The following is a 27,741-nucleotide window of genomic DNA, read 5'->3' on the forward strand; positions in this document are numbered from 1 at the left end:
TCATTTTTTAACCATCCAGTCTCTTTGCATTTTTCATTCAGCCAGATATTCAGACACCTACTGTATAAACCTCCTGGAACTGCAGAATAGATCCTGAACCTTTGTTCAAATTGTGGTCATCCAGAAGAGGAATATAAAGGTAAAGGTTATTAGCATACACATAAACCGAGTAAGACAATATATTGATACGGTCAGTCTCATGTGGACAGAAATTGCTTTTTGCGTTTTGATAAATTTTCTTTCTTTCATTAGTTTCTATTCCATTGTAGCAATTTCCAAAACTGCAGTTCATCATTTGTTAGACTTTTCCCTGTCATTTGACTTCTCACAATATATATATGACAGAGAAGACTGGATGCATGCAAGCTACAGTGAATTAAACGTTTAAGGAACATAGCAATGGTCCTTTGGCCCTTTCCTAATATTAGGGATACAAATTGCCCAACAGATTACAGCCACAGTTTTGCTGATAAATTGATTACAATCTAAGTGAGTTTACACAATTAAGCTAAACTGACTTTTTATTCATTTCGATTACTGGCAAACGTTCACAGTGTGTCTCAAATTGGTCCATTTTATCTCTAGTTCAGAAGGTAGTGAATCACTATGTAATGAATTTGATTTCAGGCAAAGATTAGGTTACTGATTGAATGAACAGTGGGCCACCGATGAGTCAATGATCTGTGACACATGATAAATGATGTCACATCAACAACACATGCTATCTCTCTTAGGTAAGCTCAGTTAAAAAGAAATGAATAACATGAAGAAACAATACTATTATTAGCAGCTTAAAGTTTCTGACATTGTGAGCAATGTTATCAACCTTTGATAACATGTTAGCTAGCTAGTGATTGACCATAACATTGTTTTTGTGATATACTTAGTTATCTAAAGCTTTCTCCGCCTCCCAGTAGTTTTCTAATATCAAAAACTATAGGAACAAGGAGATACCGTTCTCAAATAAAGGCAAGTTGAATAGTTGATTCTCTATCAAGAGTAGCTTCAGTTTAGTACTAGTACTTTTGGTCTTATGACAACAAGGCCACATCATTAATTCCACAACTGCCCCCTGTTTGAATTGGCATGCACTCTGTGCAGCCCTTTTAATTTGTGTTTGGTCAAGAGACACCAGCCTCACCATTATTTTTGAATTAGCAGGCAATGATGTGCACTAAGGAAAGAGTGTTGGGGTTGTTTTTTGTAAACTTTAGCTATTTTCCCGGTCAAAAACATAGAGCATACTCTCTGTAACAGCAATAAGATGTACACATCCTTGTACATGTCATCAAAAAATTTGGTCAATATTGTAAGCAGCCTGTATATCTGTGTACATAACTGCAATAAAAGGGTGCACAACTCATTAAACTTTGAATTGGATGTACTACAACTGCAACAGAAGACTTTGTCACTCTGTCAGCAAAAGGGGAGAAAAAGCTCCCAGGTCTGAGTGGTTTATAATGCTGATGACAGGATCTGAATTTGGTGGAGAAACACCATAAATCTGTAGATACATCCTTCCTGGTGGTAATGGTACAGGCTGGTGATTGGGCTAATGGCGTAAGAAATGTTTCCTCTGCACACAAAAGGCCCTCTAGTAGCAACTGGGCATAATTTGAATGTCACAGCCCACTTTCACGTTCTTGCTGACCAGGTACATGAGCATGACAGTTCCAGGAAAATGACAGTGGGCTGCACAACCCTTATATTTAAAGCTAATAGAGCAGGACTTGGGGAATAAGGTGGCATGGGATATCCACAGCATGAATGCTCTTCTGTGAATGCTGAACTGTTGCAGCACTATTGAGTCAATGAAAGTGTTCCCAAGTTTTTAATTCAGGTTTTTCTGGAGGCCAGCAGCATCCACTTGAAACAATAGAGGGTGTCTCATATAGAATATATTATAATTCTCTTATTTTAGTATTGACCCTGTTCTCATTGGGGTCAGATATTCAAAAGGTAAATGGAAGTGTTAATTTACTAATTCTCATTTTCACAAGCACTTAATGATACCACCATTGTCCTCATAACTATTCCATTCTATCAAAAAAGGATGAGGGATTGAGCTGGATGCATGGGAAGCATCTGTAACTTGCTCTTGCACCACATAATGCATACATATATGCATGCACTTAATTCATATGCTCTCACATATACAGATATACAGACGTACAGACTCTAGGAGCAGCATAATCTGCTCTAGAGGGGCAGCTGTGGGTAGAGGCATTTGTTTTGGGGATGATTTGTTTGTTTGGGTCCTGGCACCCAGATGAGCAGTAATCAGAGGAGTTAGCAAACAGGATTGTGTTAGCCATGACGCAGAGAATCCTCCCCCACAGGGCCCAGACCCAAACGGCTCAACGCTTTGGCTCCAGAATCGGTGCTGATACACACACACACACACACACAAAATCACAAATACCCAGTGTCTAAGCATGTGATATGACTGATGTAAATTGTACTGGTTTGTTTGATTGGATCTAGTATTGACACTAGCATCAGTCTCTCCCCTTTTAAGAGAATGTGACACAATGCGTGGATAAGTGTGAAGGTGATATATCAGCTGATTCATTTTGGTTCCTCATTTTCACTTGTTCTCCATGTTTTCTTTTTTATAAATACTAATTCTTTCTTCCCCCATTTCCCTTCCCTCATTCCCCCCTCTCTTTCCCTCTTCTTGTATGCAATCATTGTTTTCTCTCTATCTCGCTCCCCTTCAATCCTTTCTGTCTCCCCTCACAGGCCTGGTTGTGAGAGAGGCCAGCATAGAGATCACTCGGCAGCAGGTGGAGGAGTTGTTTGGGCCAGAGGACTTCTGGTGTCAGTGTGTGGCCTGGAGCTCCGCAGGGACCACCAAGAGCCGCAAAGCCCATGTCCGAATCGCCTGTGAGTATTCTCATCCCACTCCTTATCCCATTACTCAGTCTTTATCTTCCCTCTCATCTTTGTATTCCTCTCCAAACAAAATCTCTCGGCTGCCAAGGAAATGCATCTCACAGACCAACTTGTGCATCATGACAGATTTATAGATTCTGGGGATAGAAGCAGTGAAAAAAAAGGTTTTTACTAACATGGGACTCAAGTGTCCCTTTGAACTTGAGTTGGTAAAAAGCCTGCAGAATCAGAATCGGTTTCTTTGTCTACAGTACAAACCTGGAAGCAGTGCAGAGTAAGGGAGAGAGCTGCAGCAGTATATACACAGTAGAGAGGCTACGGCACATGTTTACACCAGTGTTCCCTCTTTTTCCTGTAGGTGGTCCTCATTTGTTTCCTGCCTATGTGTTTGTCCTCCTACTAAAAAGCAGACTTCAATTGTTTCCAAGTAATGAGAAACATTCTGTTGCCTCTAAAGTTTGGGCTCATTTTTAACTGTTCCCCAATGGATCTGTCAATCAAAATCTGAAAAAGTAATGACACCCCAGAGGACGCAGTGAGGAAAGCAGTGTGTAGTTATAACATCAAGGTAATGCTCCTGCAACACAGCACATATTACGTAACACTACTGCTTACACATTGTTGTCAAAATTCCACCTGAAGGGGCTCCTTTCAAGGCATTGTGACTGACATGTCCCGCCCAGCTTTGCTGTTTCTGTTTTGACTTGTGGCAAACAGACAAAAAAAATGGAACACCCACTTGCAGTGTGTATCGTAGTCTGTATCAAATATATTGCTATCACTGCTGGATATCACTAGAGCTTAATGTTTTGCTGGCAACTTGGTGCCAATGTCAGAATGATTTCATCTTCACTATACAGTACAGCAGAGTAGCACAGTGCGGAGTCAATATCCATGATTTTCACCTGAGCTACTCCATTTAGAGGCACTTAGTAATCATATACCTGTCCCCCTCAATTTTTTGCTCACCTAATTCTCATTTTCTTTCTCCGCATCTTCATATCACTGTCTCTGTAACTTTTTTCCTTACTAGTCCCCCCCTGTTTTCTGTACAATTTCTCGTTGAATTCAGTGTATGCTCTCTTTTTCAAACAGCAGTAGCTGTGCTCATTACTGCCTCTGTTAAACTAGCTTGGTGAATCAGAATCATGCCTCTCAGTCTCCCACCGAGCCCACTCCCGCTGCTCCACCTCCTATAATCACCCATGATGAGCAGCCTTCCAGCACTAACCTATCCCTCAAATCACAATGGACCCCTCTTCCCCTCCCATTAGCTTCTGCTGAATGGATTAGCTCCTCTGCTGGGCTCTCTCTTCAGGCAGGCTTCTTGTCAGAGCCAGACTCTATCCCGTTAGGCTAATGGAAACTGGGCTTGTTTTCCTCTCCTCTCCCATCATCTAAACATATACAGTTTAATCAGATGGTGAGTCAGAGCCAGCGCTGGCGAGTTAAGAGGTTGTTGTGTTGAAGGACTGGCTTTCAGACTTGCAAAAAAGCCTGGTCGGACTAAAAGTATTGTCAGAGTTTCTGTGTAAATTCCCTGTGATTGCCTTTTCTTCATGTAACATCAGAAAAAGCATTTTGATTGGCCTCCATATTTGGAGAGCAGTGGTGGGTTGCCAAAGAGAGGCATTATAAGTATGTGCACAGAAGCAAATTAAATGAATGAATCAAATCAGCTGAAATGCCTTTCAAAAGACTGTCGGAGGAAAATATTTAATGAGAAAGCTGGAAATTGATTTTCTTGTTTGTTTGTGGCCTTGTAATTTTTACGAGTACAACATAATAAGTAAAACCTCAACTTTATTACTAGTGACTTAACTAATGGTTAAAACTAAAACTTGGTAAGTCATTCCTAATCCTGATTTGCACCAGTACCTAATGATTTACTCAGCAAGAAGAAACTGTTTCTGAAGTGTAAGACTGGTGTAATTCAGCATGACAAGTAGCCAAACATATCCACTTAAGGTAATGGTTGTCATATGTGTATCCTTTTGAGGGCGAGTGAGGCTGGAAGTGTTTGTCTGCCGAGGAGGGAATGGTGTGACTCCCACAGGAATGTCGATTCAGCTGGTCCCACACCCTTTAGTGTCCCAAAGTATCGTTCAGGGTTACGAGAAGTGAAGAAAGCAGAGACTCAAGAGGGGAAGCATAATTTAAACCCACATCCAATAAAATATACAGTGCAAAATAATCACTTGCATGCTACTTATTGTATTTCATCAGGAGTAATGCCAAAAGTTTTCAAATCATGATATTAAAAAAAAAGCACTGGGTGTTTAATTTTAGTTTAACAAGCTGTAGTTGATCTGCTTCAAGAAGCATGAGTAATAAAAGCATGAATATTTCAGATGAATTTACAAACACTAGGCTATGCCATTAATACTAATAGTGTAATTCAGGCTATTCTGTGATTCTTATGTTCTTATGTTCTTCCACAGTGCATCCACTTGGTAGTAGGTTCTGGTTTGGCTCAAAGGAATAATTAAAGAAACACATGGGTTTCTGGCAACAGAAACAGAAATGTAACTAAACACATTTATTATTTGGCATTTGTGACCCTCTGCAACATTTTTGTTCATATTGCTTGGGTTTAAGGAGGTTTTATGGCTCTAAAGTCGGAGTTTTTACTTCTTCTCTTGATAAACACACTATATTTCATTGTGAAACATGTTTGAGCAAAACCAGAACCTACTGACCTTACCACAGACACTACCACCGGTATGTGGCTGCTGGGCATTATGGTTTATTCTAAATCAATAAATGGCATGCTGAAATACTGCACACTGAGCAGCCAGACCAGTACCCAGTGAAAACTTCCATAATCTCCAGTAGCTTCATATGGAGAAATCAAATTTAATATATTGGATTTGACTGTAGTGCATATAAATAGTACTGTATATCATAAAATATGTCACAGTGTAGGATAATGTATGCCTGTCTCTCTTCCTCGCCTGTCATACTGTGGCTACATCTTCTTTTATCTTTTGGGTGCAACTAGGATCCATCTCTACATTGTAGTTCTGACATCAGAGCAACAGTAGAATAATTCTTACAACTTCAAACAGCAGTACCATTTTGAGACATAGTTTTGCTACCCTCCTTTCCTTTCCTGTTTTTTTCTTTCTGTCTTAAGAAAAACTGTTTGTCCTTGGATCAAATTCCATGAAGCTTTATCCCAGAATATGCCCCTCCAGTCATTCCCTCTTTTAATTTCATACCAGACTTTTACGGAAATTGCTTTCAATTCAACACTCACCCTTTCAGCTTTTATAATAGCCTACATAGAAATTTGTGGAGTTATGGCATATTCCCCTGAAGACACACATACTCTCAGGTTGAATTGGAACAAGGGCTCTCATTGAATTTGTTATTTTAAGGTTCATTTTTCCAAATAAAGAATGAACCTTAAAATGACTATAGGTATTCTTTAGGGCTTCCGGGTATAGCCTGATCATGTATTCTGTAATAAGAACATGATGTAGTTTCTCCTGGAGGGGATCCTGGAACAGTTAGCTGAACAGTGAAATGTCCCTGTTTCGGGGATATGTCTGCTTGTGTTATAGCTATTGAACAAAATTAAACAAAACGAAAGCAAGTGATGAAATCGGTAAATTGAACCTCTATATTGATCAGGTTTTAGGGAGCCCTCTTTTCATTGCAGGTGATTATGCCTTTGAGAAACGATTACCCTTATGGATATCCAGTCATACGCATACTTCAATCACCAGACACTGAAGAAAATGTATTTATTTGGAAAGATGTGGTTACTGTAGCCTATTACTCTTCCATAACCACTGCAGTAGACTTGTGTGCATTCTGACTTATGAAGTACAAATTTTGCCATACAATGTGTCATTACACATCTGCTGTTGCTTTCAGTTACAGTATACTCACATCTAAAAAACTTGAACTCAAAGCCAATGTCCTCTGTTATGTTAGCACACAATGTCAATAGCAGTCTGTATATTAACTGCATTCTGTGAAGAAGAATTACCATATCCTTTTCATAGACTGGTTCAGCGATTCCATTGACAAAGTTAGATAGAAAAAAAAACTGATGAAATGTATTGGTATCACAAATGTACAGGTTAGGTGTAAAGTAGACACAGACCCCCAGCACTTCTCGCACTGTTGCAACCCATTTGCAGCATTTCTGCAGATTATATCTTTATCTCATGCAGTCTTTAAACATGCTTGGTTCGATTCTTAAAGGTTTGAACTTTATTTTAGGATTTGCCAGAACCTCTGAGCTTGTAGTTATAGAACCAATATAGTTTTCAACTTGGTTTGTTGCCCTCTTCAGTCATTCTTGTCTTTGTAGTATATGTAGGTTTAATGGTGGCATAGTTTCAGAGTTCATTTAATGTCAGATTCTTTATTCTCTTTTACAGATTGTGGGAAAGTGTTTGTGTTTGTGAATGGGTTTCTTGAAAAATAAATTCAAATGCATTGTAGAATTGTTTTGTAGGAAAAACATGTTATTTTAGACGTGGTTGCTGCTTTTAGATTAAACATGTCAGTAAAAAGGCTAAAATGAGTGTGCTTGCCAAGAGTAGTGCGGAGGTTTGTGGAAATGGTATCAGTGGAGTTTGGAGGTTTGATTGTAGATTTGATGCTTCAGCAACTCTAAAGTTCCCAAGTAGTACAGTAACTCCCCATTAAGTCCTCTCCTCTTCTCTGTTGTTGTGTATGATGTCCGCCACTCCTGTCTGAGTCTGTGCAGCAGGTGATGATATATGTCTAATGGGCTCCAGGTTCCAGTGTAGCATGACACCTTCAGTAATCCTGCCCTGTCAGCTCGACTATCCGTGCCCTGCACTACTCAATCAGGGCTCTCACACCACAAAGATATTGGTTTTTCATTGGAGGCCGAGTGATCCCCGTCTCCCTATCTTCCTTCCATCTACTGCAGGGAGGTTTATCTGTGTGCAGAAGGTGAGGGGGAGACAGCATAAATCTCACTTACCGTCCCTAACATTTAAATGCACACTGTTGTATATTGCTTTTGCACACAGGCAATTATATTATTATATATATTGATTAGATTGCCTTTTCTTTTGATTATGTATCATTAGTTCCAATTCAGTTATTATTATTATCTATTATTCCATTATTGATTGACCCAGCATTTAGAATTAAACATAGCTCTCAAAACTGCCCTCACATCTATCTGTCAATGAGATACAGGTAAATATTGATACACAATGCTCTTCTGTCTGTTCATTGTAGACTTGAGGAAGACATTTGACCAGGAACCTCTTGGGAAGGAAGTGTCACTGGAACAGGAAGTGTTGCTCCAATGTCGCCCACCAGAAGGCATCCCAGCTGCTGAGGTAAGGTTCACAAGGCATTTCGCTGCTTATACATATTTCCCAAAAGTCTCAAATCCAGTTCTGAAAAGAGGTTTATGTGAACCTTTTTGGGCTTGGTTTCTGCTGAAATGTCGCCATCATTTCTGGTGTGATTTCTTAATATATAATAGGTAGCTGTATATTTGGCATAGGTATTTATTAGCATGTATTATATTTGTTGGTAATGCCAGCTACTGGTTTTGTCCCTTTATGCCACATGAAAAACTGTGTTGATTGCAGAATTTTGCCTCAGTTTTGAATTCTGCTCGTTTTAAAAGTTGTAATGAAATAACACTGAATAAATCTGACACAGTCCAGCGCACAGATAAGGACATTTTTCCACCACTGCCTGAGCTATTTAAGCTGTTTGGGTGTTTCCTGAACATCGGCCAGTCACTGCAATTTGGTCAGAGGAGAGAAAATTGTAATTATCTGCTGAGGGGGAAAAGAATAAAACCAGTTGTGTCCCTGTGTTACCTTAGCACAGCCAATATCTCCTCCCTGCTCTACTTCCTCCCTGCCCTACAGTAGAACACTGTTATAGCTGCATTTGAAAAGGCTCAGTTGAGATTGCAGGAACATAAATAGAGGATGAAAGGGTGGTTTGATAGGTGGGGGGGCTTTGGTGGATTTTTTTTTTTTTTGGAGTTGGGGGTGCGGGACTGAACTCTGTAAAGGCTTGTGATTGACCTGGAAAAGCCGAGTTAAGTGAGTGGAACTGCACAGCATTTATCCCTGCTGAAAGTGCTGACAGGCTAAATGGACTAAAGTTTGGGACTGGCACTCGGCAGACTCTCCTCATACAATCCGGGCTTCAGTCTGATAGTGTTGCTGTAACAGCCATATAGTATTGGTGATTTTGCCCGTCTGTCTGTGGTTTCTGTCAATCCTGGATTGGCTCAGTGCAGTGATTCAAGACTCAGCTGGGGTCCAATCATGACACATCTATGCTTTCTGACATATGGAGTTGCTGTGGCAACCAAGATGTACAGTGAAGGGTAAAAAGGACACTTGTCAAGATTAATAGCGTTTTTCATTCACGGTAGAGGTGTGCATTTGTGTGTGGTCAAGTAGAAATAGAGTAGTGTTGTTTTAGTGTAGTTACACATCACTGAACAAGGCATCTATTCAACAAATGTGAGGGAAAATAATGTTTAGTTCAATTCTACAAGGAGAAATTAAGTTAGGATATGATGAGTGGCATCTGTTGCAATTCAGCTTCTCTAAAAAAGAAAAGCATGAACAGATTGTTTACAATTCTCCCTACTTGCGTCATTTTCTGTATTCTAAGAGCAGTGATTGTTTTCTCTGTTTACTTTTCCTTCTATGATCGAGTTGAATTTTTTTGTGTGTACAGAGGCACTTTTTCAGCTTCTTTAATTACTTACACTTACCTCATGGCTACAGAAAAAGACAACAGTTCTATTCCACAAGTAGGTTTTTTTCTGAACTCAAACACAGCTGCCTCAGTGGGAAAAAGGACAAAACCGAATGCTGCTTTTTCATCTGTGTTTGTCAGGCCTTTTCTCACACAGGCCCGCCAGAGAAAAAGCCTCGGAAAAAGCAGATGGGCTAAGTCTGTGGTTACATATGAATCTGCAGAAATATGTAGCAGCCGTTGTGAAGGAAAGATCTGTCATATTTCACCCACTCTAAGACATCATTTTTTTTTAGAGAGGATGAGAGAGGCTAGAGGCAGAAGGAGAAGAGCTGTTGAGGTTTGTCGGGGTTGGATCCAGTGGGTTGTTGTCAGGCCTCCAGTGGGCTGTCAGTTCGCTCTGTGGTTCCTTTACAGGCCTTTGCCTTGCAAGGGAGAGGCTGGCAGAATGGCAGGCTGTGGCTGAGCCATAAAACCCTCTGCTCTTACAGCACTTTTGTTAAATCATGTGGACTGCATGTGATGGACATTGAGTTGTGTGGTAGGGTTCCAAAGCTATTCTTTCACTTAAAGACATAGCAGAACACACATACTGCACTGACGGATGGATAGATGTCACATGTCAGAGTACCGGCAAGGACATTAACACATCTGCATGCCAACAACTCAAATGAGCACTGATAGTCTATTCATCTATTCTGAACAGTGTGATTGTGGCTGACGAGCTGGCAGAAAAAGATGCACTGCTGATCATCTGGAAGGACTTTGTTGTCCCTCTTATCAAACTAAAATAAAAGTTTCATAAGGAATATAATTTAGGTTAAGCCGAGCTATCACCATCTTCTGCTGTCATCGTTGATGGTATTAAAATGAGATTGGAATAGTCTCCCAGTAGTGAAATGGCAATGGTTCCATCCACTGACACTTTCTCATGTTCTTAATATTTTTGCTTCAGTTTTAAGAAAGTTAGTTCGTTGAGATCAGCTATAATGCCAATTTTTTCTCATCTGTTTTTGACCATGACTTACTAAAGTAACTCACCCACACAGACACACACACACACACACACACACACACACACACACACACACCCGCACACACATACATTCTCAGAGCTACGAAGCCCACGTTCTGGAGAATCAAAGTAAGTCAGTCACAATTATCTCAGATTACAAAGTGGAACTGCACTATTTGATGTTATCCAGTATGAGTCTTTTGTTCCCTCTTTGTCTTCCCAGTTTTCAGATGATTTACATTATAGGTTTTCACAATGGTTTACCACAGTAATGACATTCTGTGATTCTATTTAAGTGGTTTTGAGTCTTTGTTGACTTTCTGCGGGGGCTGTTGCCCTGAAAAACGAAACATTATGCTGAATAATCAGGATTGCTCCTGTGATGATTTAGCAACTTTTTATAACAGAACATATGAAACAGTTCCCATTTAGGCATCTCAGAGGTTTTCATGTTTGGAGTTGAGTCAGAGATATCCTAGCTCTTATTCTGACAGCTTATTCACACTTGATACATTGATTTTCTGGTGTGCAGATAGAGGCTGAGTTGTGGAATACACACACACACACACACACACACACACCACACACACACACACACACACACACACACACACACACACACACACACACACACACACACAAAGAAAACAAGCAGGAGGCATTTATTTTGGCTCTCCTTGCGACCATTACCGATGGAACTTTGGCCTCGGAGGACTGAAATACTGCGAGTGAGGTTTCTGAAATAGCACATGGATTCAGTCATCTGAACGTCTTGTATGGGCTGAATACATTAGACATTCACCAGGCTCCCTAAAAGTCATTGTTACACGTTTCCATAGCCATGAATATTTGATATATACTTAATCAAGAGCAGAAGGAAAATTTAACTGTTGAGGCTATTCTAGGAAGTAAGGAAGAGGGAGTGATTTGGCAGGAAAAGCTTGGTTTCTGTGTTCCATGGACTTATTTGTTGAGTGCTGCCCATAGAGTAATAAAGGTAAAGATGGGGATGGAGGACTTTCCATCAGCTCAACGCAGATCCTTCTCTTTGAATACCTCCATGAAGCTCTTTCATCAACATCTAAAGGGTCTCTTAACAGTGGCCTCTTTTCATATTGATGAATATGTGGCAGGCTCATAAAATGGACTTAAATCTCTTTTGTGAAAGAATGCAGCTTTATTGTTCATTTCTCTTTTATTCTGCCATGGCCTCCATCTCCATCTCCACTTCAGAGCACTTGTCACAGCCCTCAGAGAAAGACAAGAGTTCAGAGGTGATGCAGCGCCATGAGCTGCTGAGCCTGTTTCCATGGAAGCAGGATTTTAATTCAGGCATCTCCTCAGTCAGCCGGGGTCCTGCCGTGTTATCATGGGTAACGAGTCATTGATGCTCTGCAGGGAAGAGGCCCTGCTGCCATGATTAAGTCCATTGGCTTTACTGAGAAGAAAGCCAGGAAACACAAAGATCTTTACTTCACACTCCCTCACCCAGAGAGGTGAGGAAAATTAAGTCTAAGATGAATTTAGACAGCTGGGACAGAAGCCAGAGCCAAATTCAAGAGTTTCACATGGAGTTCTGCAAATCCATTGGGACAGTAGATTTTGTTATTAAGGTCAAATAATTAGTTTTTGAGTAAATGTACTTATAATGACTCTCAGCATTGAGCGTTATGTTACGACATCTAATGTAGCTTGAATATCTTGACTTGTCGACTCTTGTCGTGTTTCGTGGAGTATCTGCTTTTTCCACACACAATGTCAATGATTACTGTTGATTTTAGGCCCGGTTCCAGTTAATAGGTGAAGTGAAGGCATAACGCAAACAGCAGCTCATCAGGTCACCTTGTCAAGAAATAGCTGAGTGCTTCCTCCCAGTCAAAATGGTGCGTAGTGTAGTTCTGAGTGAGGCTAGGAATGTCAAGAGCAACAACACTCTAGTGCCCCTTGAAACAGGAAGTGTGTTTATATGAAGGTTACCCATGGGAGAAAAGATGTCAGGAGGCCAGACTAAATCCCTGTGGCAACCAACCATAGATTGCCCTTCAGGCACTCAACTGTCAATCATTTCAGTTTTCCTGTGCAAAGGCTGTGATTTACTCTTAATAGCCCAACATTTGTGAGCTCTGCTGTCCTCTGTAAGTCACTGCCCTTTCTAGTGTTACCTCCAGTGGGTCAGGCCTTAACAAACATTTACATGTAAAATCTAAGACCCGAGGGGTTTTTCTGTGCGTGTACTGCGTCAGACCACCTTTGAGAAAGAAAGGAAAATATTATTCACTATAGGACAGAGACGAAAAACGCTGCTTGGGGCTCTAGGAGGATGCAAAGATTTAAACTGATACTAGAAAACAACACCAGTACTGCATGTGTGAAAACCCCCTTCCCATTCTTTCGCTTAGAATAACTGGTTCATTTGCCATCAAAGCTTTCTCCCAAGCCCCTAAAGTAAAGGCAGATTTTTTTTGTCTACACTCCCAAAAAGGGCATAAAATGATAAAAATCTAATTTTCTCTACCGACCTGGAATCGTAGGCAAGGTGAATTGCAGGATGCCAGGTGGTATTTTCATTTAACATGGGAATGAGACATAAATGAGAGAGTTCTCATGTTGGGGTAAACAGTTTCTTTATCACTTTAAAATGATTTTTGCACTGAACTTGCGAATCGATTCCAATATTTTTATCCTTGCTCCTCAAGGTGGTATTGTATACAGAGAGAGTTCTGACCTCTATCAGTGCACAAAACCCCTCTCCCTTGGTGGAGATATCAACTAAGCTTTTCTAAAAGGCCAGAGGAGACTCGGGGAGACCAAGGACTGCATGCACAGAGTATATCAGACAGTTCTCCAGCTTGCAAAGCTGAAGTCTTAGTAATGGTTTATACTCATTTATTATTTAATATGTCACTTAAAATAGCATGTGTTGCTCCCTGCATGTAGCCAACTTGTACTATGTATCAAAAACATTTGGCGTGAAAAAACAAAATGTACAGTATAATTCTATACTCACATCATCTCCATCAAAATATTATGAACAATTTTTTGGATCCCTGTCTGACGAATAAACAAAAAGAGAGTGGTGAAAACATAAACTACACCAAAATTTCAGTCAGTTGTACTGTAGGCAGTGAGCGGTTCCAGGAATCATATTTTAAGAGGCATATGAATTCTGCAAGAGAAAACAGAGAGAGTTGTGTTGCAGCAGTGAAGTGTCTGGCTGTCCTTGGAGCTAGTTTAAGAAATGGCTATTCTCCTTCAAAAGACTGTGGAGAGCTTTAGGCGGGACTGAGCTGGAGGAGGTCATTACTCGTGGCTCGAGTCTCACTGATTCATCTTCTGTACGGACACCTGCAGCAGTAACAACTCCAAGTCCACCTCTGTTACCTAACCTCACACTCCCTCCTCTGCCCATCTCCATCCCATTCCAGCTCCTCCACATACACCTCCTTGCAAACACCCATACAGATATAGATACAAGCAAGTTATACACACAAAGAAACATTTTTCCCATCACATCTCAAGACATCACACCTTAGTGCATTTCGGCTTGTTAATATTTATACAGCTCACATTTCCATACATGTCATACAGGCAGATGCAGAGCATATGGCTTGTTGTCTCATAGTGAATGATTGAATAATCAGTTTGTAACCTTTTGTGGCTCATTCTCCAGGTGTGTCATTCAAGCCTGGAGCGGATATATGCTGCGAAAAAAGGGAAATGAATAAATTACATTGGATAGATAGTTAGACTTCATGTGGAGAAGCAGGGGAGCCCATAATGACTTCTCTGTAGAGGAGTCTCGCACATTTCAGTGGAACATTTTTTTTTCTCCCCGTTCCTCCTTTTCACACCCCTCTCCACCCCCATACTCTGCTGTACGTTCTATTTCTGACACAACAGCAATGAGTAATGAATGGTTTTGCCTTGCACTGGTTCTTAACAAGTGAGTGGATTGTATACAGTGTGTTCTGTATATTGGGCTAATTAGTGTTGTGCTGGCACACCCTGGCACAGCACAGAAACATCCCTCTCAGTGGTTACTCCTACGTTGCTGCTGCAGCCAGGACTGCAGCCAGTTATGTTTGCTAGTGGGAGAAAAAGTGACAGTAAAAAGACACTTAAATTGCATCCTAATTCAGGACCTGGATAGGACGTAGACCAATATGGTGGGTCCCTCAAAAGACCTGAAGGCTAAACATCATAGGTCAGTTGCCCTGATATCTACAGTTCAAGGTGTGATGTTAGACATATACTGCTAACACGTGATGGACAACTGTCAAATAGTGTGTCATTAGCATTGTTTTCAGCCACAGCAAGCAGTTGTTTCCAGCAAAAAAGTTTTTAAAAACACACCAGGTATGCTACCAACCGAGCAACAGACAGCTGACAGAAAAAGTTAGCAACTAGCTGTGAAACATTGTGGAGCATTTCGTAGTTAAAGAAAGAATAAAGATATTTGACCAAAACAGAGCTAAAAGGAGAGTGAATATTGGACTTTGAGTGCCAGGTGGATACAAACACAGATTTAAAAGAATGCTAATATTCTTCCTTATCAGCTGGATGTGTACATAAGGAATTATTTGCCCAAAAGGCTAAAAAGTGTTGGTTTAAAGATAAGACAAAAGAGGCACTTGAAATAGAGTATATCTTCAGTGGTGACCTCATGCTGGAAAGGATGGATGGAAGTAATGATAGTATTTTATGAGACCTTTAATGGTAAATATATCCACATAACTTTATTTTTCAAACAGAACAAAGTCTGACTTCCTATATTGTTGTGGGTTTTTCATTGTCTAATTTATGTGGTTGATTGATACGACTTTTAATAGGCTGTCAATGCATAAAATCCATTCAAAACTGACTAGCACACAATGCATTGTGTTCAATGGGCAAAGGAAAGCTGTTATTTCATATTTGGCCGGGTAATGCAAACTTCAGAGGTTCGAGCCTCTAAGATGGGACCCAGTTTCAGTCCATGTAAAAGGCAGCACCACCCAAAAGTCAATGTTGACAGTCTGCTTCTGGCTTGAATGAATCAGGACCCTTTGTACAATGTTGTTTATATGCCTGCACTGCATGTATGCATACTGTAACACGGCACATACACATACTGTATATGGCACTGATTCATCACTTTGAACATCACTGATTTCCCTCTTCCACGCTGTATAGCTCCTCCTTTTGACATCTCCCTTTTCCAAAACCTGTCTTTATTATTTTTCAATACCATCCTATATATCCTGCTCTGTGAATTTTCCACAGCTCAAGAGATGAAAAAGCTGTCTCTTCTCAGTTGGATCTCTTTCTTCTCTGTTTACCTCTTGCTTTAGTCTTCCGCTTTCCCTTTTCACTCATCCAGAGTATTCACCTCTTCAAGACAAAGTCACCTCTTTGTAACCTTCTTTCCTCCATCCCTTGTCTTTATTGTGTCTCGTCCATCCCTCGCCTGTCAGTGTTGATGTATCATATATTTTGGCACACTAGTGACTGTCCTCCTGCACATACACCTGCTCCCCTTCTCACTCGTCTGTCTCCTCTTCTCCGTTTTGCACCTACCTGTCTTTCTTTTTGCCTGTCTCCTTCACTTCCTCTCTAGGTTTAGGTTTCCATCTGTCTCTCTCTCTCTCTCTCTCTCTCTCTCTCTCTCTCTCTCTCTCGTCACTTGGCCGCCTCCAACCAGACAGGAAGACTCCATCTCTTTATGACAGCTGACATGTGGCAATTTCCCTTCGTTAATGACAAGAAATGTGCCAATTACCTCTCCGGATGTTTCACTGCCAATCAGACACTAACGAGCTGCGTGTATGTGTGTTTGCATGTGTATGTGTGTGTATCTCTATGTGCATGTTTGAGTCTGTTGGCATGAGAGAAAGTTGGACAAGTGCTATATGAGATGTAGTCTTGTGCTGAATTTTAATCATTTGAAATCTTTTCACAAGTGTGGTGCAGAGATTGGCTTACCTTTTCATCTCTGGTTTCATTAATGAGTCCCAATTACAGTCCGCACTAAAGAAATGATGGGTGAACTGTTGCTCACTTTTGCTCTCACACACACGTTCCCACTTCTGACATGAGTTCTTACCACTTTCTATCTCTCGTCACTCTGTCTCCCTCCCACCCCTCCATCTGCACTGAAAAGCTCTTTTGTTCAATTTTTAATTACCTTCTCATATAAAAGTGCTCTTGACATCTGAATGCAACACGTTTGGAGAGGCTGCCTCTGTGATTGGTGCAAAATTGGATAACCACCTCTTTGTACGTCAATGTCAATCTCTATCTGAAGGCCAGGCCTTTTGCTTCCTAATGCCCTGTGCTCTGCACACACTGATGTGATCACTGAAAGACAAAATATTTATCATGTCAACAAAAAACATCGTTTCTCTTGTTTACATCATCTGTATTTGTTTTATGGGACCTGTGTTCCCTCACTTTTCATTATGACATAGGGAACAAAGGACACACAAAATGGTAATCAGATCACTGTCACATATTTGTTTTCCAAACATAGGGGTCCTTCTCTCTGGTCATGTCTGTCTTATTTGTTAGTTTTATCCAGTATTAAAGATTGATGGTGATGTTGTAACACAAACACAAACACAAACACATACACATACACATACACATACACACACAAATCCATGTAACCTTTATCCAATAAATACACTGGATAGTTCTATTCACTAGACAGCCTCCTGGTAATCTATAATAATGAGGTGGTAATAGTGCATCATGCATAATGCACAAGAGTAATTTACTTTATTTTTGCGTGTGTGTATATAATAAGAGGAACTTTATAAGATATTATTAAACACTTAAATGTCAGGGAGAAAAAGCCTGGCTATAACCAGAAGCTACAGTTTAGTGAGTTATTATTGAATTCTTCTGGTGCTCCAATTCTGAAAGTCACGGCAGATGTCTAACTGCCACCTCAGCAGATGTCACAACAGATTAGTTCCAATAAAACTAAAACAGAAGCCAGTTCAATAGCACAGTACTGAAATGTCTAATTACATACACCTACCGTATATGCACATGCTTCCTATTGAAGCATTATTTGCAACATTAATCTTACTTCCTATGTAGGTTTAGGTTTACACATATAAGAAAAACTGACATTGTCATTCTGTGAGAATGTAAGAATTGACTCTCGCAGAATGGCAATGTCAGTTTTGTCCAGTTTTCTTACAATGAATTAATTCACTGCCTTAATGGCATAAAGGCAGTTATTCGAACACATCTGCTAACACAGATCAGAGTCACAGTTCTAGTGTCTTCATACTCCCATTGACTTGTGTAATAATAAAGCTGCTTTCATTACGCGTCTAGTTCTAAATTAAATTAAATCATCAACGGCTAATATGAAAACATGCTTTTCTTTTTGTGGGGCAAGAGATGCTTATGCTGTAGCATCATATTGAGGAGTGAAGATGATGTATCTGAGTGAGTGACATCGCAACTTACGTCATGCAGCACTTATTGCATTACGCTCATGTGAGAGAGAGGTTTCATTTCAACTAGTAGACAGCTTGTGAGGGGAATCCTATCCCTCCTGGCTCCATGAGATTGATTCAGCCAGTACATGTTTATGAAGAAAAACATTCATAAAAACTGAATCGGTGTAGAATATACATCACTCTTACAGCGGTTTACTGTAAAGCTTTGCTGATATTAAGTTTGCATCCAGTGTTTGTTCAGTTGTAAGTTGTGGGGATAAGTGTCTTATGAGCTGCACGATGCCAGTGTTGTATGCATTGAATTGAAGGGTTATGGGAAGAGGTTAAGTGTGAAATAATTGTGAAGTGAAGTATTGAAAATGTTTTTTTCTCTGCGTCTCTGATGTGTTTACACTGGATAAGAGAGCAGGCAGCCTAGGTGAAGTGTGACACTGATGGCATCTTTGATATCTGTCATCTCAAGATAACACAGATACTGGTGAAGCTTGTGAGTAACCCAGTGCAAGTCATAATCAGCCCATCTTCTCTTTTGAGAAAGTTCCAACAACGCTGGTCTTCCAACAATGGCCAATGTGTTGTACATCTCCGCACCACTACATGCCGTTTCTGTGTTGTTTCTCAAGAAAACACGTGAGCCCACACACTGTTTTGTCTTGGCAGGCCTTATATCAGGTTATTGCCTCACTTTATCTCTCATGAGAAAGAGCCTTTATAAACATCCCGCTTATCTTGGCCTGTACTGCTCCTTAGTGTCTTATCTCTTATCAGCCCCTGCTCCTCGTGGGATATCACAATACACAGGAAGTTAGTTATTTTCCAGGCCTCCTCATCACTGGACAGCTTCTTTGAAGAAAACCAGAGAACCAGGAAATATTTTGAATCAAAGTGGCTGCAGAGTGTGAGGCATGTTATTCTTTTTCAAAGCTTTACACCTCTTGAAGAGAAAAAGGATCTTAGTGATTTACAGCCAAATAAAGGTTCTAAATAGTCCCCTGTTTTGTGATAGTGCCAGGAGTTCAATATCAGTATCATTTGGAGAAATGAAACTCATAAGGAAAGGTCAGAGAGCCTCTCAACTTCAGGAATTGTGGAGGGTTTTCGTTTCTCTGCTGTCTGCAGATATCAATAGATATTAGATAGTGACTTTTTGTAGCAGGACCTCAGAGACATAAACAATTGTGCCTCTAATCCTGGCGCTCACTGCTATTTGAGAGGTTAGACAGAGACAAGAAAAAAAACTTAGCTGTTTAAACTCTTTGCTGTGATTCCTCTACAATTTAATGAGGTCAACCTGTCTTATAATTTCTATCACAGCATCTGTTTGAAATGCTTTTTGTTGTCTCTGAGCTGTCTGTCTTTTCTCATTTTTTTTCTTGTTGTGCTCCCTTTCTATTCTTCTTCTCAGGTGGAATGGTTAAAGAACGAGGAGGTTATTGATCCTGCAGATGACAGAAACTTCTACATCACCATCGACCACAACCTGATCATCAAACAGGCCCGTCTGTCTGACACGGCCAACTACACCTGTGTGGCTAAGAATATCGTGGCCAAGAGACGCAGCACCACTGCCACAGTTATCGTCTATGGTAATCTTATAACAGAGCAGCGCATTCAATGAGATCCAACACTAGTCTTACATCCCATAACCTGCAAACAGTCGTTTACGGCCACATGAGAGCTCAGTAAAGTCAGACACTAGTGCAGAGGAAAAGAGTAACAGAGAGATCTGTTAGAAGTCAGCAAAACTCAAAATAAAACAAATTTCAAAGTCAGTCTGAATAAAGCAAATCCCTCACTCTCCTGCGGCGTGTAACATTCACTCATCTGGTTCCTGCCGGAAGGTGTGCAAAAAATGGAAGATTTGGGATTTTCTGAACTGCGAGGAAGGTGCTGATGTGGCTGAGCCATACTTAAAGAGACCCCTGCTGTGGCTTCACACAGACTCACCCACTGTCTCCCTAACATCAACTAACATGACGGTTATTGCACAGCATGGCTGCAAAGTTGAACTTCAATGCCTGCTGGAGGCGATGCCTATTCACACTGAATGAAGATGTATTGCATGTGGATGGATACCTGCACAAGATAAAAGTGAACAAATGCTTGAAAATTATACTTTGACCATAATACCGCTGACCAAGTTTCAAATCTAGTGGAGGTTTGGGATTGTTAGCATCCTTGTTGTTTTGTTTATCTACTTTAGTTACAGTTAATTGATCACTAAGAACAATGTGGCTAGTAAGGATCAATGTAAGGGTGATGTAGACACACAAATTGTGAAGCTGAGAGAGCAGATTTCAGGACAAGGTTCGCTGTCTCTGCAAGGCTTTCCTGTCACTAACGTGTCTATTAGGAAAAACTGCTTTGATGTCAGCTCATCCTTGAGAGAAAGTACAACAAGCCACTGCGTTTGTGCTGCCCTTGCTTCTTTATACAAAATGGGATATGTGCACATTTCTGCACAGTTGTGCTATAAGTGCACAGACTCTAAAAAGCTATGAGAAACCAAAAGGATAAGCAAGAGTTGTGTGTGATCCTAGTGATGAAAAAGTAAGGACAGGCAGTGTGTTTTTAGCCCAGTGGTTTCCAGACCAACCCGCGACAAGGACACTGGAAACAGGAGCACAGGCTGGCAACAAAAGAGAAAGAAAGGGGAAGAGAGAAGATAGATCCATAATCCATGGAGGAAAGAAAGCAGACAGTAAAAAAATGTGGGGCTTTGGCAGACTCTTTCCCTAGAGTCCAATATTTTGGGCTTCACTCATAAGCATGTCACATTTGAAAGTCGGAGGCTCCGAGGGGCCCAGTTCCACCATCTCAAATGCCACAGACTTGTTCTCAGCCACAAGCCCTGGTGTCACTCTGCACTGGATTTAGTTGCTGACAGAGATGGATGAGAGAGGGAAAAGAGGCATTAGGAGGAATCAGTGAATGGAAAATGCAGCAATCTGACCAGAATTTACTGTCTGGCTGCAAGGCAAAGTAACGACCCGAGATTTCAGGGTCAAAACACAAAAACTCTGTATATACATTTTGCAATGTGCAAATAACGGTACTTTATCGAGATGTGCATGACTCAAGGGATTTCATTTGATGTACTGATGCCACACTGATCAAATAACAACAAACCTGATCAAATCCAAATGTTTCTCTCTGTGCCTTTACTGCTTTTGTATTTCTGATTTCATTTGTTAAATTGTGTTTTATTTTGTCTCATTTTGTGTATTTTTTATTTCAAAACTTATTTTTCAGATATATTATTTTCAAAACTGTAAGAAAACATGAGTGATATTTTATGACATTTCATCACCATGTATTTCAGTGAACGGTGGATGGTCGACATGGACAGAGTGGTCAGTGTGTAACAGCCGCTGTGGTCGTGGTTACCAGAAACGCACGCGCAGCTGTACCAACCCCGCCCCTCTCAACGGCGGCGCCATTTGTGAAGGGCAAGGTATCCAGAAGCTGGCGTGTAATCCTCTCTGCCCAGGTATGGCATAAAATTACAATACAATGTAAAAGTGAGTGTAAAGGGTGTAGGTGCGCAAAAGCAAAATACATAAAATATGATACTACTCTGTGTTTGCATATTTCGCTATGTTTGTGCCTCCACCCTTACGTGTGTGTCTCTCTCCCACATGTCTCCCGCTGTCTCAAATCATGTATCCACTCACCCGCTCATTTGTCGTCTGTCTTCATCTCCTCATTCACCATTTCACTGACATTCCTCTCATCCGTCCTGTCTGTTGTGTGGTAGTGGATGGCCTGTGGACAGAGTGGAGTAAGTGGTCCACCTGTGGGACAGAGTGCACCCACTGGAGGAGGAGAGAATGCAACGCTCCGGCACCCAAAAACGGGGGAAAGGACTGTGAGGGCATGGTGCTCCAGTCCAAGAACTGCACCGATGGGCTGTGCATGCAGAGTGAGTACCCGACTAATCCTCTGCTACTCTCTCTGACCTGCCAACCAAAGACATTTTTTCACCCTTTGACCATGAGTTTCACTCTGCTCTTTCATCACCATGCTGTGTTTCACATCCTCACAAAACACTCTCACCCTGTCACTCGCTCACTCTGTTTCACTTGACTCATACATAAACAAGACATGCTAAAACGCCTTTCGCTCTGTCTTCTGCACTCAATCTATTTACTTGAACATGCATAATACACAAAAGCTGTTGGAGGAAACTGACATAAAAGCAGAAAACCACTGCACATCTTTTCCTGTGTCAGCTCAAATATAAGTATATGACAAAAAAAGACTTGGCCACATGGGGAAGCACTCTGAGTAATTATCCTTGTCACAGGCTAAGCATTTGGGAGTTATATTTAAAATAATATGAGTGATTATATTGTAATTACATAAGGGGGGTCGCAACAACCAGGCAGCTTTGATTGCTACCTTAATTTAAAAACTCTGGATTCCTTAGGTGCAATGAGAGGAAACACAAGGCCACAAAGTGCTGGCAATTACATGTGTTGGAGAGAGAGCAAGCATTGTAGATAATACTCGACTCTTGCAATGATTTCAGTGTACACAAAAGCCTCCAGGATGCACCAGCATTTCTTTCTCATAAATCACAATTCTTCTGTTGGCTTTACTGTTTTGTTGCTAAACAGAAAAAGGCCAAAGCCAGTTTGTGGTGCAGCCAGATATTTTTCTGCAGGCAGTGAATTGTTTTCTGCTTCTTTTTCTTCCAGCAAGTTCAAAACAGCCACACAGTTTAGTTGAGCCAAAAATCTTGCTCCCTCTCCTTTATAATATATTCACAGATTGGAATCATGCTGCAGTTGCTCTGATGCGTGTGTGTGTGTGTGTGTGTGTGTGTGTGTGTGTGTGTGTGTGTGTGTGTGTGTGTGTGTGTGTGTGTGTGTGTTTACTGCAGTATTAAGAAGATACAGGATAAAGCATTTGATACCTTGAACTTCATCTACTAAAACAGTCTTTTTGGTACCTATAATAACCTATAAGAAAAGATGATGAGAGGGAGATGGCTGGAAATACTGCACAGTAACTGAGTTAGTGTCTAGTTTAATAAACATCATCTCTAATAAACATCTTTGAAGGTGTTAGACCCACACACTGTCACAGATGCCTCCACCGTGTGTATAACCTACTACAGATGGTGATTGTGACACTAATAATATAACAGAGGCCCGGCTGCTGGATGTCTAGAATTTGGTACAGCTGGCCGTCACTATGTGCAGATGATCTGAGATTTTGCTGCACCATGGGGTTGTAAACTGCTACCTGCAGTATGGTGTCGACATGATGTACTGTAGGTTATGGTTGACATCACATTGGCGGTCAATATGCATCTTTAGACGCAGCTGGCTGACAGATCTGCATGTCTATGTCCAAAGTAAACACATACTGTACTGTATGTCCATATGCACTGACAGAACACTATGACTTCAGCGTTCAGTGACTTCATTTAATCTAAGTGTAAGAGGAATGCATTAGCTGATTTTATAGCCAAGGTCATATGTCTGCAGTGTATAGAAACATCAGGCAGCAATCTACAAGAAGATCAGCTCCTATTTGTGTTATTCATCTTATTTTATTTCCCTCTGTGGCACAACATACGCTCACCCCACACTCTCCCGCCCCACTGCATGCCCTCTGCGACTCAACCTATCTCAGAAGCATTAGTTCTCGGTAGATTGATGGTCAGTTTGCAGAGAATATAAAGCCATAATGATATAGATTTAGGATCATTTCAGGGATTGATTTTTTTGGAAGCTAAGAGGGTGAAGCCACTTATGTCAATGCTAATGACCATTTCCACCAGCATTTAGGAGAACGGCCCATTATCTAAAAGCTCACATTATGGCAAATATGATTGGGAATGGAAGTTGTGTGCAATCTGAACTCACCTCGGACCGCTGATCTGCTCCCTCCAGTGCAGTGCTGGGATCTGAGCAAACACGTGTCTCTGGATTCCATTGCAGCTTGATCTTATTTTCTGTTGTTTGAATTTATTTAAATCACTTCAATTGCAATCCATCGCAAAAAATCTGGCACAGAAATATGATATGGCCAGAGCTGGAAATAGAACTCGTGATGCTCAGCTTCCATTGCTGTACACTGTAAAAACACAACTGACCTGAGTCAAAAAGGAAAAAGTTGTGTTATAATTTACTTTGTAGCTTGTTTATTACATTTAGACTGTCCGGGAGTTTGGGGGTTGGATTTAACAATGTTAAGTATCTACAGATTGAACTAGAGAGGTTGCACTCTGCCTGTTCAGATAGAACATCCCAACTCTCACACAAGAGTATAGTTTTCACAGTTGACTGAGGCTAACCTGTCTAAATCTCTGTTTTGCGCTCTGTCTGTGGTCTGTCTTCCTTGATTCTGACGTTGTTTTTCAAGCCTTTGGTAACCCTGCTCTCAGACATGACATTTCCTTGACATATTGATGTAGAGAAAGGGGAGCACATACTCCAGCAAGGGCAGATGCTTTATTGCTATCAAACACCAGAGATTGGAAAATCACGACTCTAAGGTTCACCTCAGAACATGAGATTATTTACACAATATTTATAAGTGGTCAAAAAGTTTTGATTAAATGTAAACAAAGATCTTCTGGCATACGGTCATCAGCTTCAGTTAACATAGAATCTCCACCGCAAAGTAATAGAAGCAAAAATGAACCTTTGGCTATTCTAATGATGACGTCAGTTTTGCCAGAGAACAGTATCCCTCTCTGAGGTTGGAAATCTGCCACATTCAAGGAAGTAATGGATGAAACACAGACAATGATTTCCTGTACTTTGAGTCTCCCTGTCCTCTCCAGCTCTGTGTTGTCAGGGAAGAATAATCTTTGTCTGTCTGGGGCTCTGAGGTTTCCTTCGGTAGTCCACCCACTGAAGCGTGCTTTTACTCTACTGGCTATACTGTTAGACGGACTGATGAATAGAAACTCTACAGGATGGGTTCAAATGGGCCATCAGTTAGACTGACCCTGACAGTCACCTCCCCCTGCTCCAGCCCAGCCTCCCCGTTGCCTGATTACATGTACACACCAGCCCCATCTATCAAGCCATTGATTTTCCTGTCGGTCCACTTGTCTGCCTGTGGCTCTCTCCCTCTCCAATAAGGACTTCATTGTTTGTATAGTTGTTTATGGATGTCCCAGGGAGACTGAATATTATGTGTACTAGTGCACTATCCCTGACTGCCATTTTACACTGCATTCCACTTCACTTCCACGTATAACCTGGCCACAACAAAGCACAAGCGAAAGCCCAGTTGGGGCCAAAAAAAACATCTATGTGGGCGATTTTTCTCCAAATCTCTGTCCTTCAACCCTTTTTTTTCATTTCCGGCTTTCCTAACATAATCGTTCGTTTTATCAAATGCACTACCCTCTCCATCCACCTTCCAGTGACAGATGCAAGGCTGTTGATTCTATTGACTCTGTTGGAGCCCACACTTTATCAGCCCCTCCATTCCCCTCACCTGCCAGCATCAGTCCTGCTGCTGCTGAGGCACTAAGCCAAGTTGATGGATCACGCCACTTCCTCACAGAACCTCCATGCCCCCCCAACTCCTCTCATCCATCTCTATACTCCATACACAGATCTGGAGAGGAGGGGCCAAATCAAGAAAGATCGCTTCCCCGTGTCATCACTCCTACTCATGAGTTTGTTGCTGTCTCATTTGTTGAGTTTGTTTTTCTGTTGGCTTAAATTTGATTTTCATCATCCCTCTCCCGTCACCCCCCCCCCATCACCACCACACCAACTCCCCAACACCCCACCTCCACCTCCTATCCTTACCTTCCCTACTCTCTCCCTCCCATCCACAACTCCTTCCTCTCTTCAAGGTTCCTTTTATCAGAAGTCCTCTGAGGCAAAAGACAAGAATGATTTTGGAAATTCATGTGAGTTATTGTTTTTTTATCATTTATTTTTTACATTATTTCTACATTCATTCTCATGTCTGTCTGTGTCTCTAATCTTCATTGGCAGGTTGTGCACAAGGAATTTGCAGTCAATCACAGTCCCAGATAAATCATTAGAAGATATTACTTTTTTGCAAACAGCAAGGTTTTATGAGTGGTATTTTTTTTTTTTACTTAAAACATAAAACAAAACAAAAAAGTTTGCTATTGCTTTTTCATTTCCATCGATGTTTCATTACTGCTATTCTGTTTTTTTACAGATAACACCCACAGTATTTGCTTTTTTGATTTCCGTTCTGTCTTTTCTTATAAACTCTGCTAGCCGAGTGCCTGTTCACAGCCATGTTGCTGCTCTCTAACTCAGAGCTGACAGTGCCCTTTACCTTGTTGCTCCGACTTCAGCCTGACACTTGGCTGTGCCGTCAGCTCAGGCACTGAGTCTGACAAAGAATTTAACCCACTGTATATCTTAAATATTTTCTTCTCTCTGTAGCTCACCCTGCCTCTGTAAATCTCTGCGTCCTCACAGAAAATGGAGTGTTCAATAATCCCTTTCATTTCCATTTCTTGTACTTTTCCCTTTCCGACAATGGCTCATGTTCAAAGGGATGTATTAATCTAAGTGATACATTTTAATGCGTACACTTAGCAGGTTGCTGCCTTTATCATCAAAGCGTGGATGGAAGATTGTTCGACTGAGGGGATATATGTTAAATAACTGCAGGGAAGCTTGGCAGAGGAAGCACAGTGAAATTACATTTTCAGACTTTCATCATTGCCTCCCTGCTCTGTTTTCTGTTCGTTTCTGTGCTAGAGGAGGGATTAGAAGCCTAACATATATGAGGATATGTCCTGACACTCCTCTTTAATGTGATGTCTCAGTTAAGGCTGAATGGAGAGGGCCAGGCCACACATATCCTTCCTGGGGACTGAGGGAAATTACCTCTTTGAAATAACTACAGTATCAGATCCCCCCCGTCTCTTTATTTGTGGCCATTCAGTACATCTAAAGTAATCAACTTTTTCTTTTAAGCACTATGCATATACTGTAAGTGAAAGAGATTGCCCCGGTGAAAGTCATAGCCAATTTTATTTCAAGTTGAAACTACATCGCTACATGTTGAATGGTGTACTAACTTCCGTTTAAATACCTATTTATCATTATTCATAAACATCACGTCCTAACTAGAGAAAAAAGAACGTACGTTCTTTTACTCTTGGAGACCAAGGATGTGATGAAAAAAACACAAGTTGTGGCTTTCAGTTGTCACAAAAGCAGTCCCTTCTCTTGCTATTCTCCTTTCTCCTCCTTTGTGCAGGATAACACAAGAGACACAGATTGAGTGCCATCTGTATCACTGAGACACATGAGGATAATTTACACAAATGCTAGGCCATCATGCATGCCCTGAAAGTGCAGTGTACGGATCTATGGTTCATGCTGCCATCTACTGGTGCAGATTCTGCTCCATTTGCATACTCAAATTATCTCAAAAACAGACATTTCTCTCTTACCAAAATAACTTTATTCCCTCATAAATAAGACTGTGTTTATTTGTTTTGTTCCTTGACTGTTTTGTAGAAGCCCTTGACATGTACATTGTGTATTCACACGTTGAACAATGCACTCATGCAAGCTCACACATGCCTTCTGACATTTCACTACCTTTAAAGAAGAGTTTCTCCACATTTGTCAACTTGGTGACAGTGAAGGACATGCTTTACTAAACACCAGA

General features: G+C 40.9%; 1 protein-coding gene across 3 annotated transcripts in view; it reads left to right on the forward strand.

The window, feature by feature from the left end:
- unc5cb (unc-5 netrin receptor Cb) overlaps window positions 1-27,741 on the forward strand; it is a 109,228-nt gene that overhangs the window by 66,093 nt on the left and 15,394 nt on the right. The window contains exons 3-8 of one of the 3 annotated variants that reach the window (XM_051412770.1): window positions 2,743-2,886; window positions 8,128-8,231; window positions 19,502-19,682; window positions 21,419-21,586; window positions 21,854-22,018; window positions 25,928-25,984. In XM_051412770.1, coding sequence (XP_051268730.1) covers window positions 2,743-2,886; window positions 8,128-8,231; window positions 19,502-19,682; window positions 21,419-21,586; window positions 21,854-22,018; window positions 25,928-25,984 — 819 coding nt within the window. The remainder of the gene's footprint in view (window positions 1-2,742; window positions 2,887-8,127; window positions 8,232-19,501; window positions 19,683-21,418; window positions 21,587-21,853; window positions 22,019-25,927; window positions 25,985-27,741) is intronic. The other 2 variants (XM_051412771.1, XM_051412772.1) reach the window with 2 other exon arrangements.

The sequence above is a fragment of the Dicentrarchus labrax genome, unplaced genomic scaffold, assembly GCF_905237075.1.
Source record: "Dicentrarchus labrax unplaced genomic scaffold, dlabrax2021, whole genome shotgun sequence".
In the NCBI taxonomy this organism is placed as follows: domain Eukaryota; kingdom Metazoa; phylum Chordata; class Actinopteri; family Moronidae; genus Dicentrarchus; species Dicentrarchus labrax.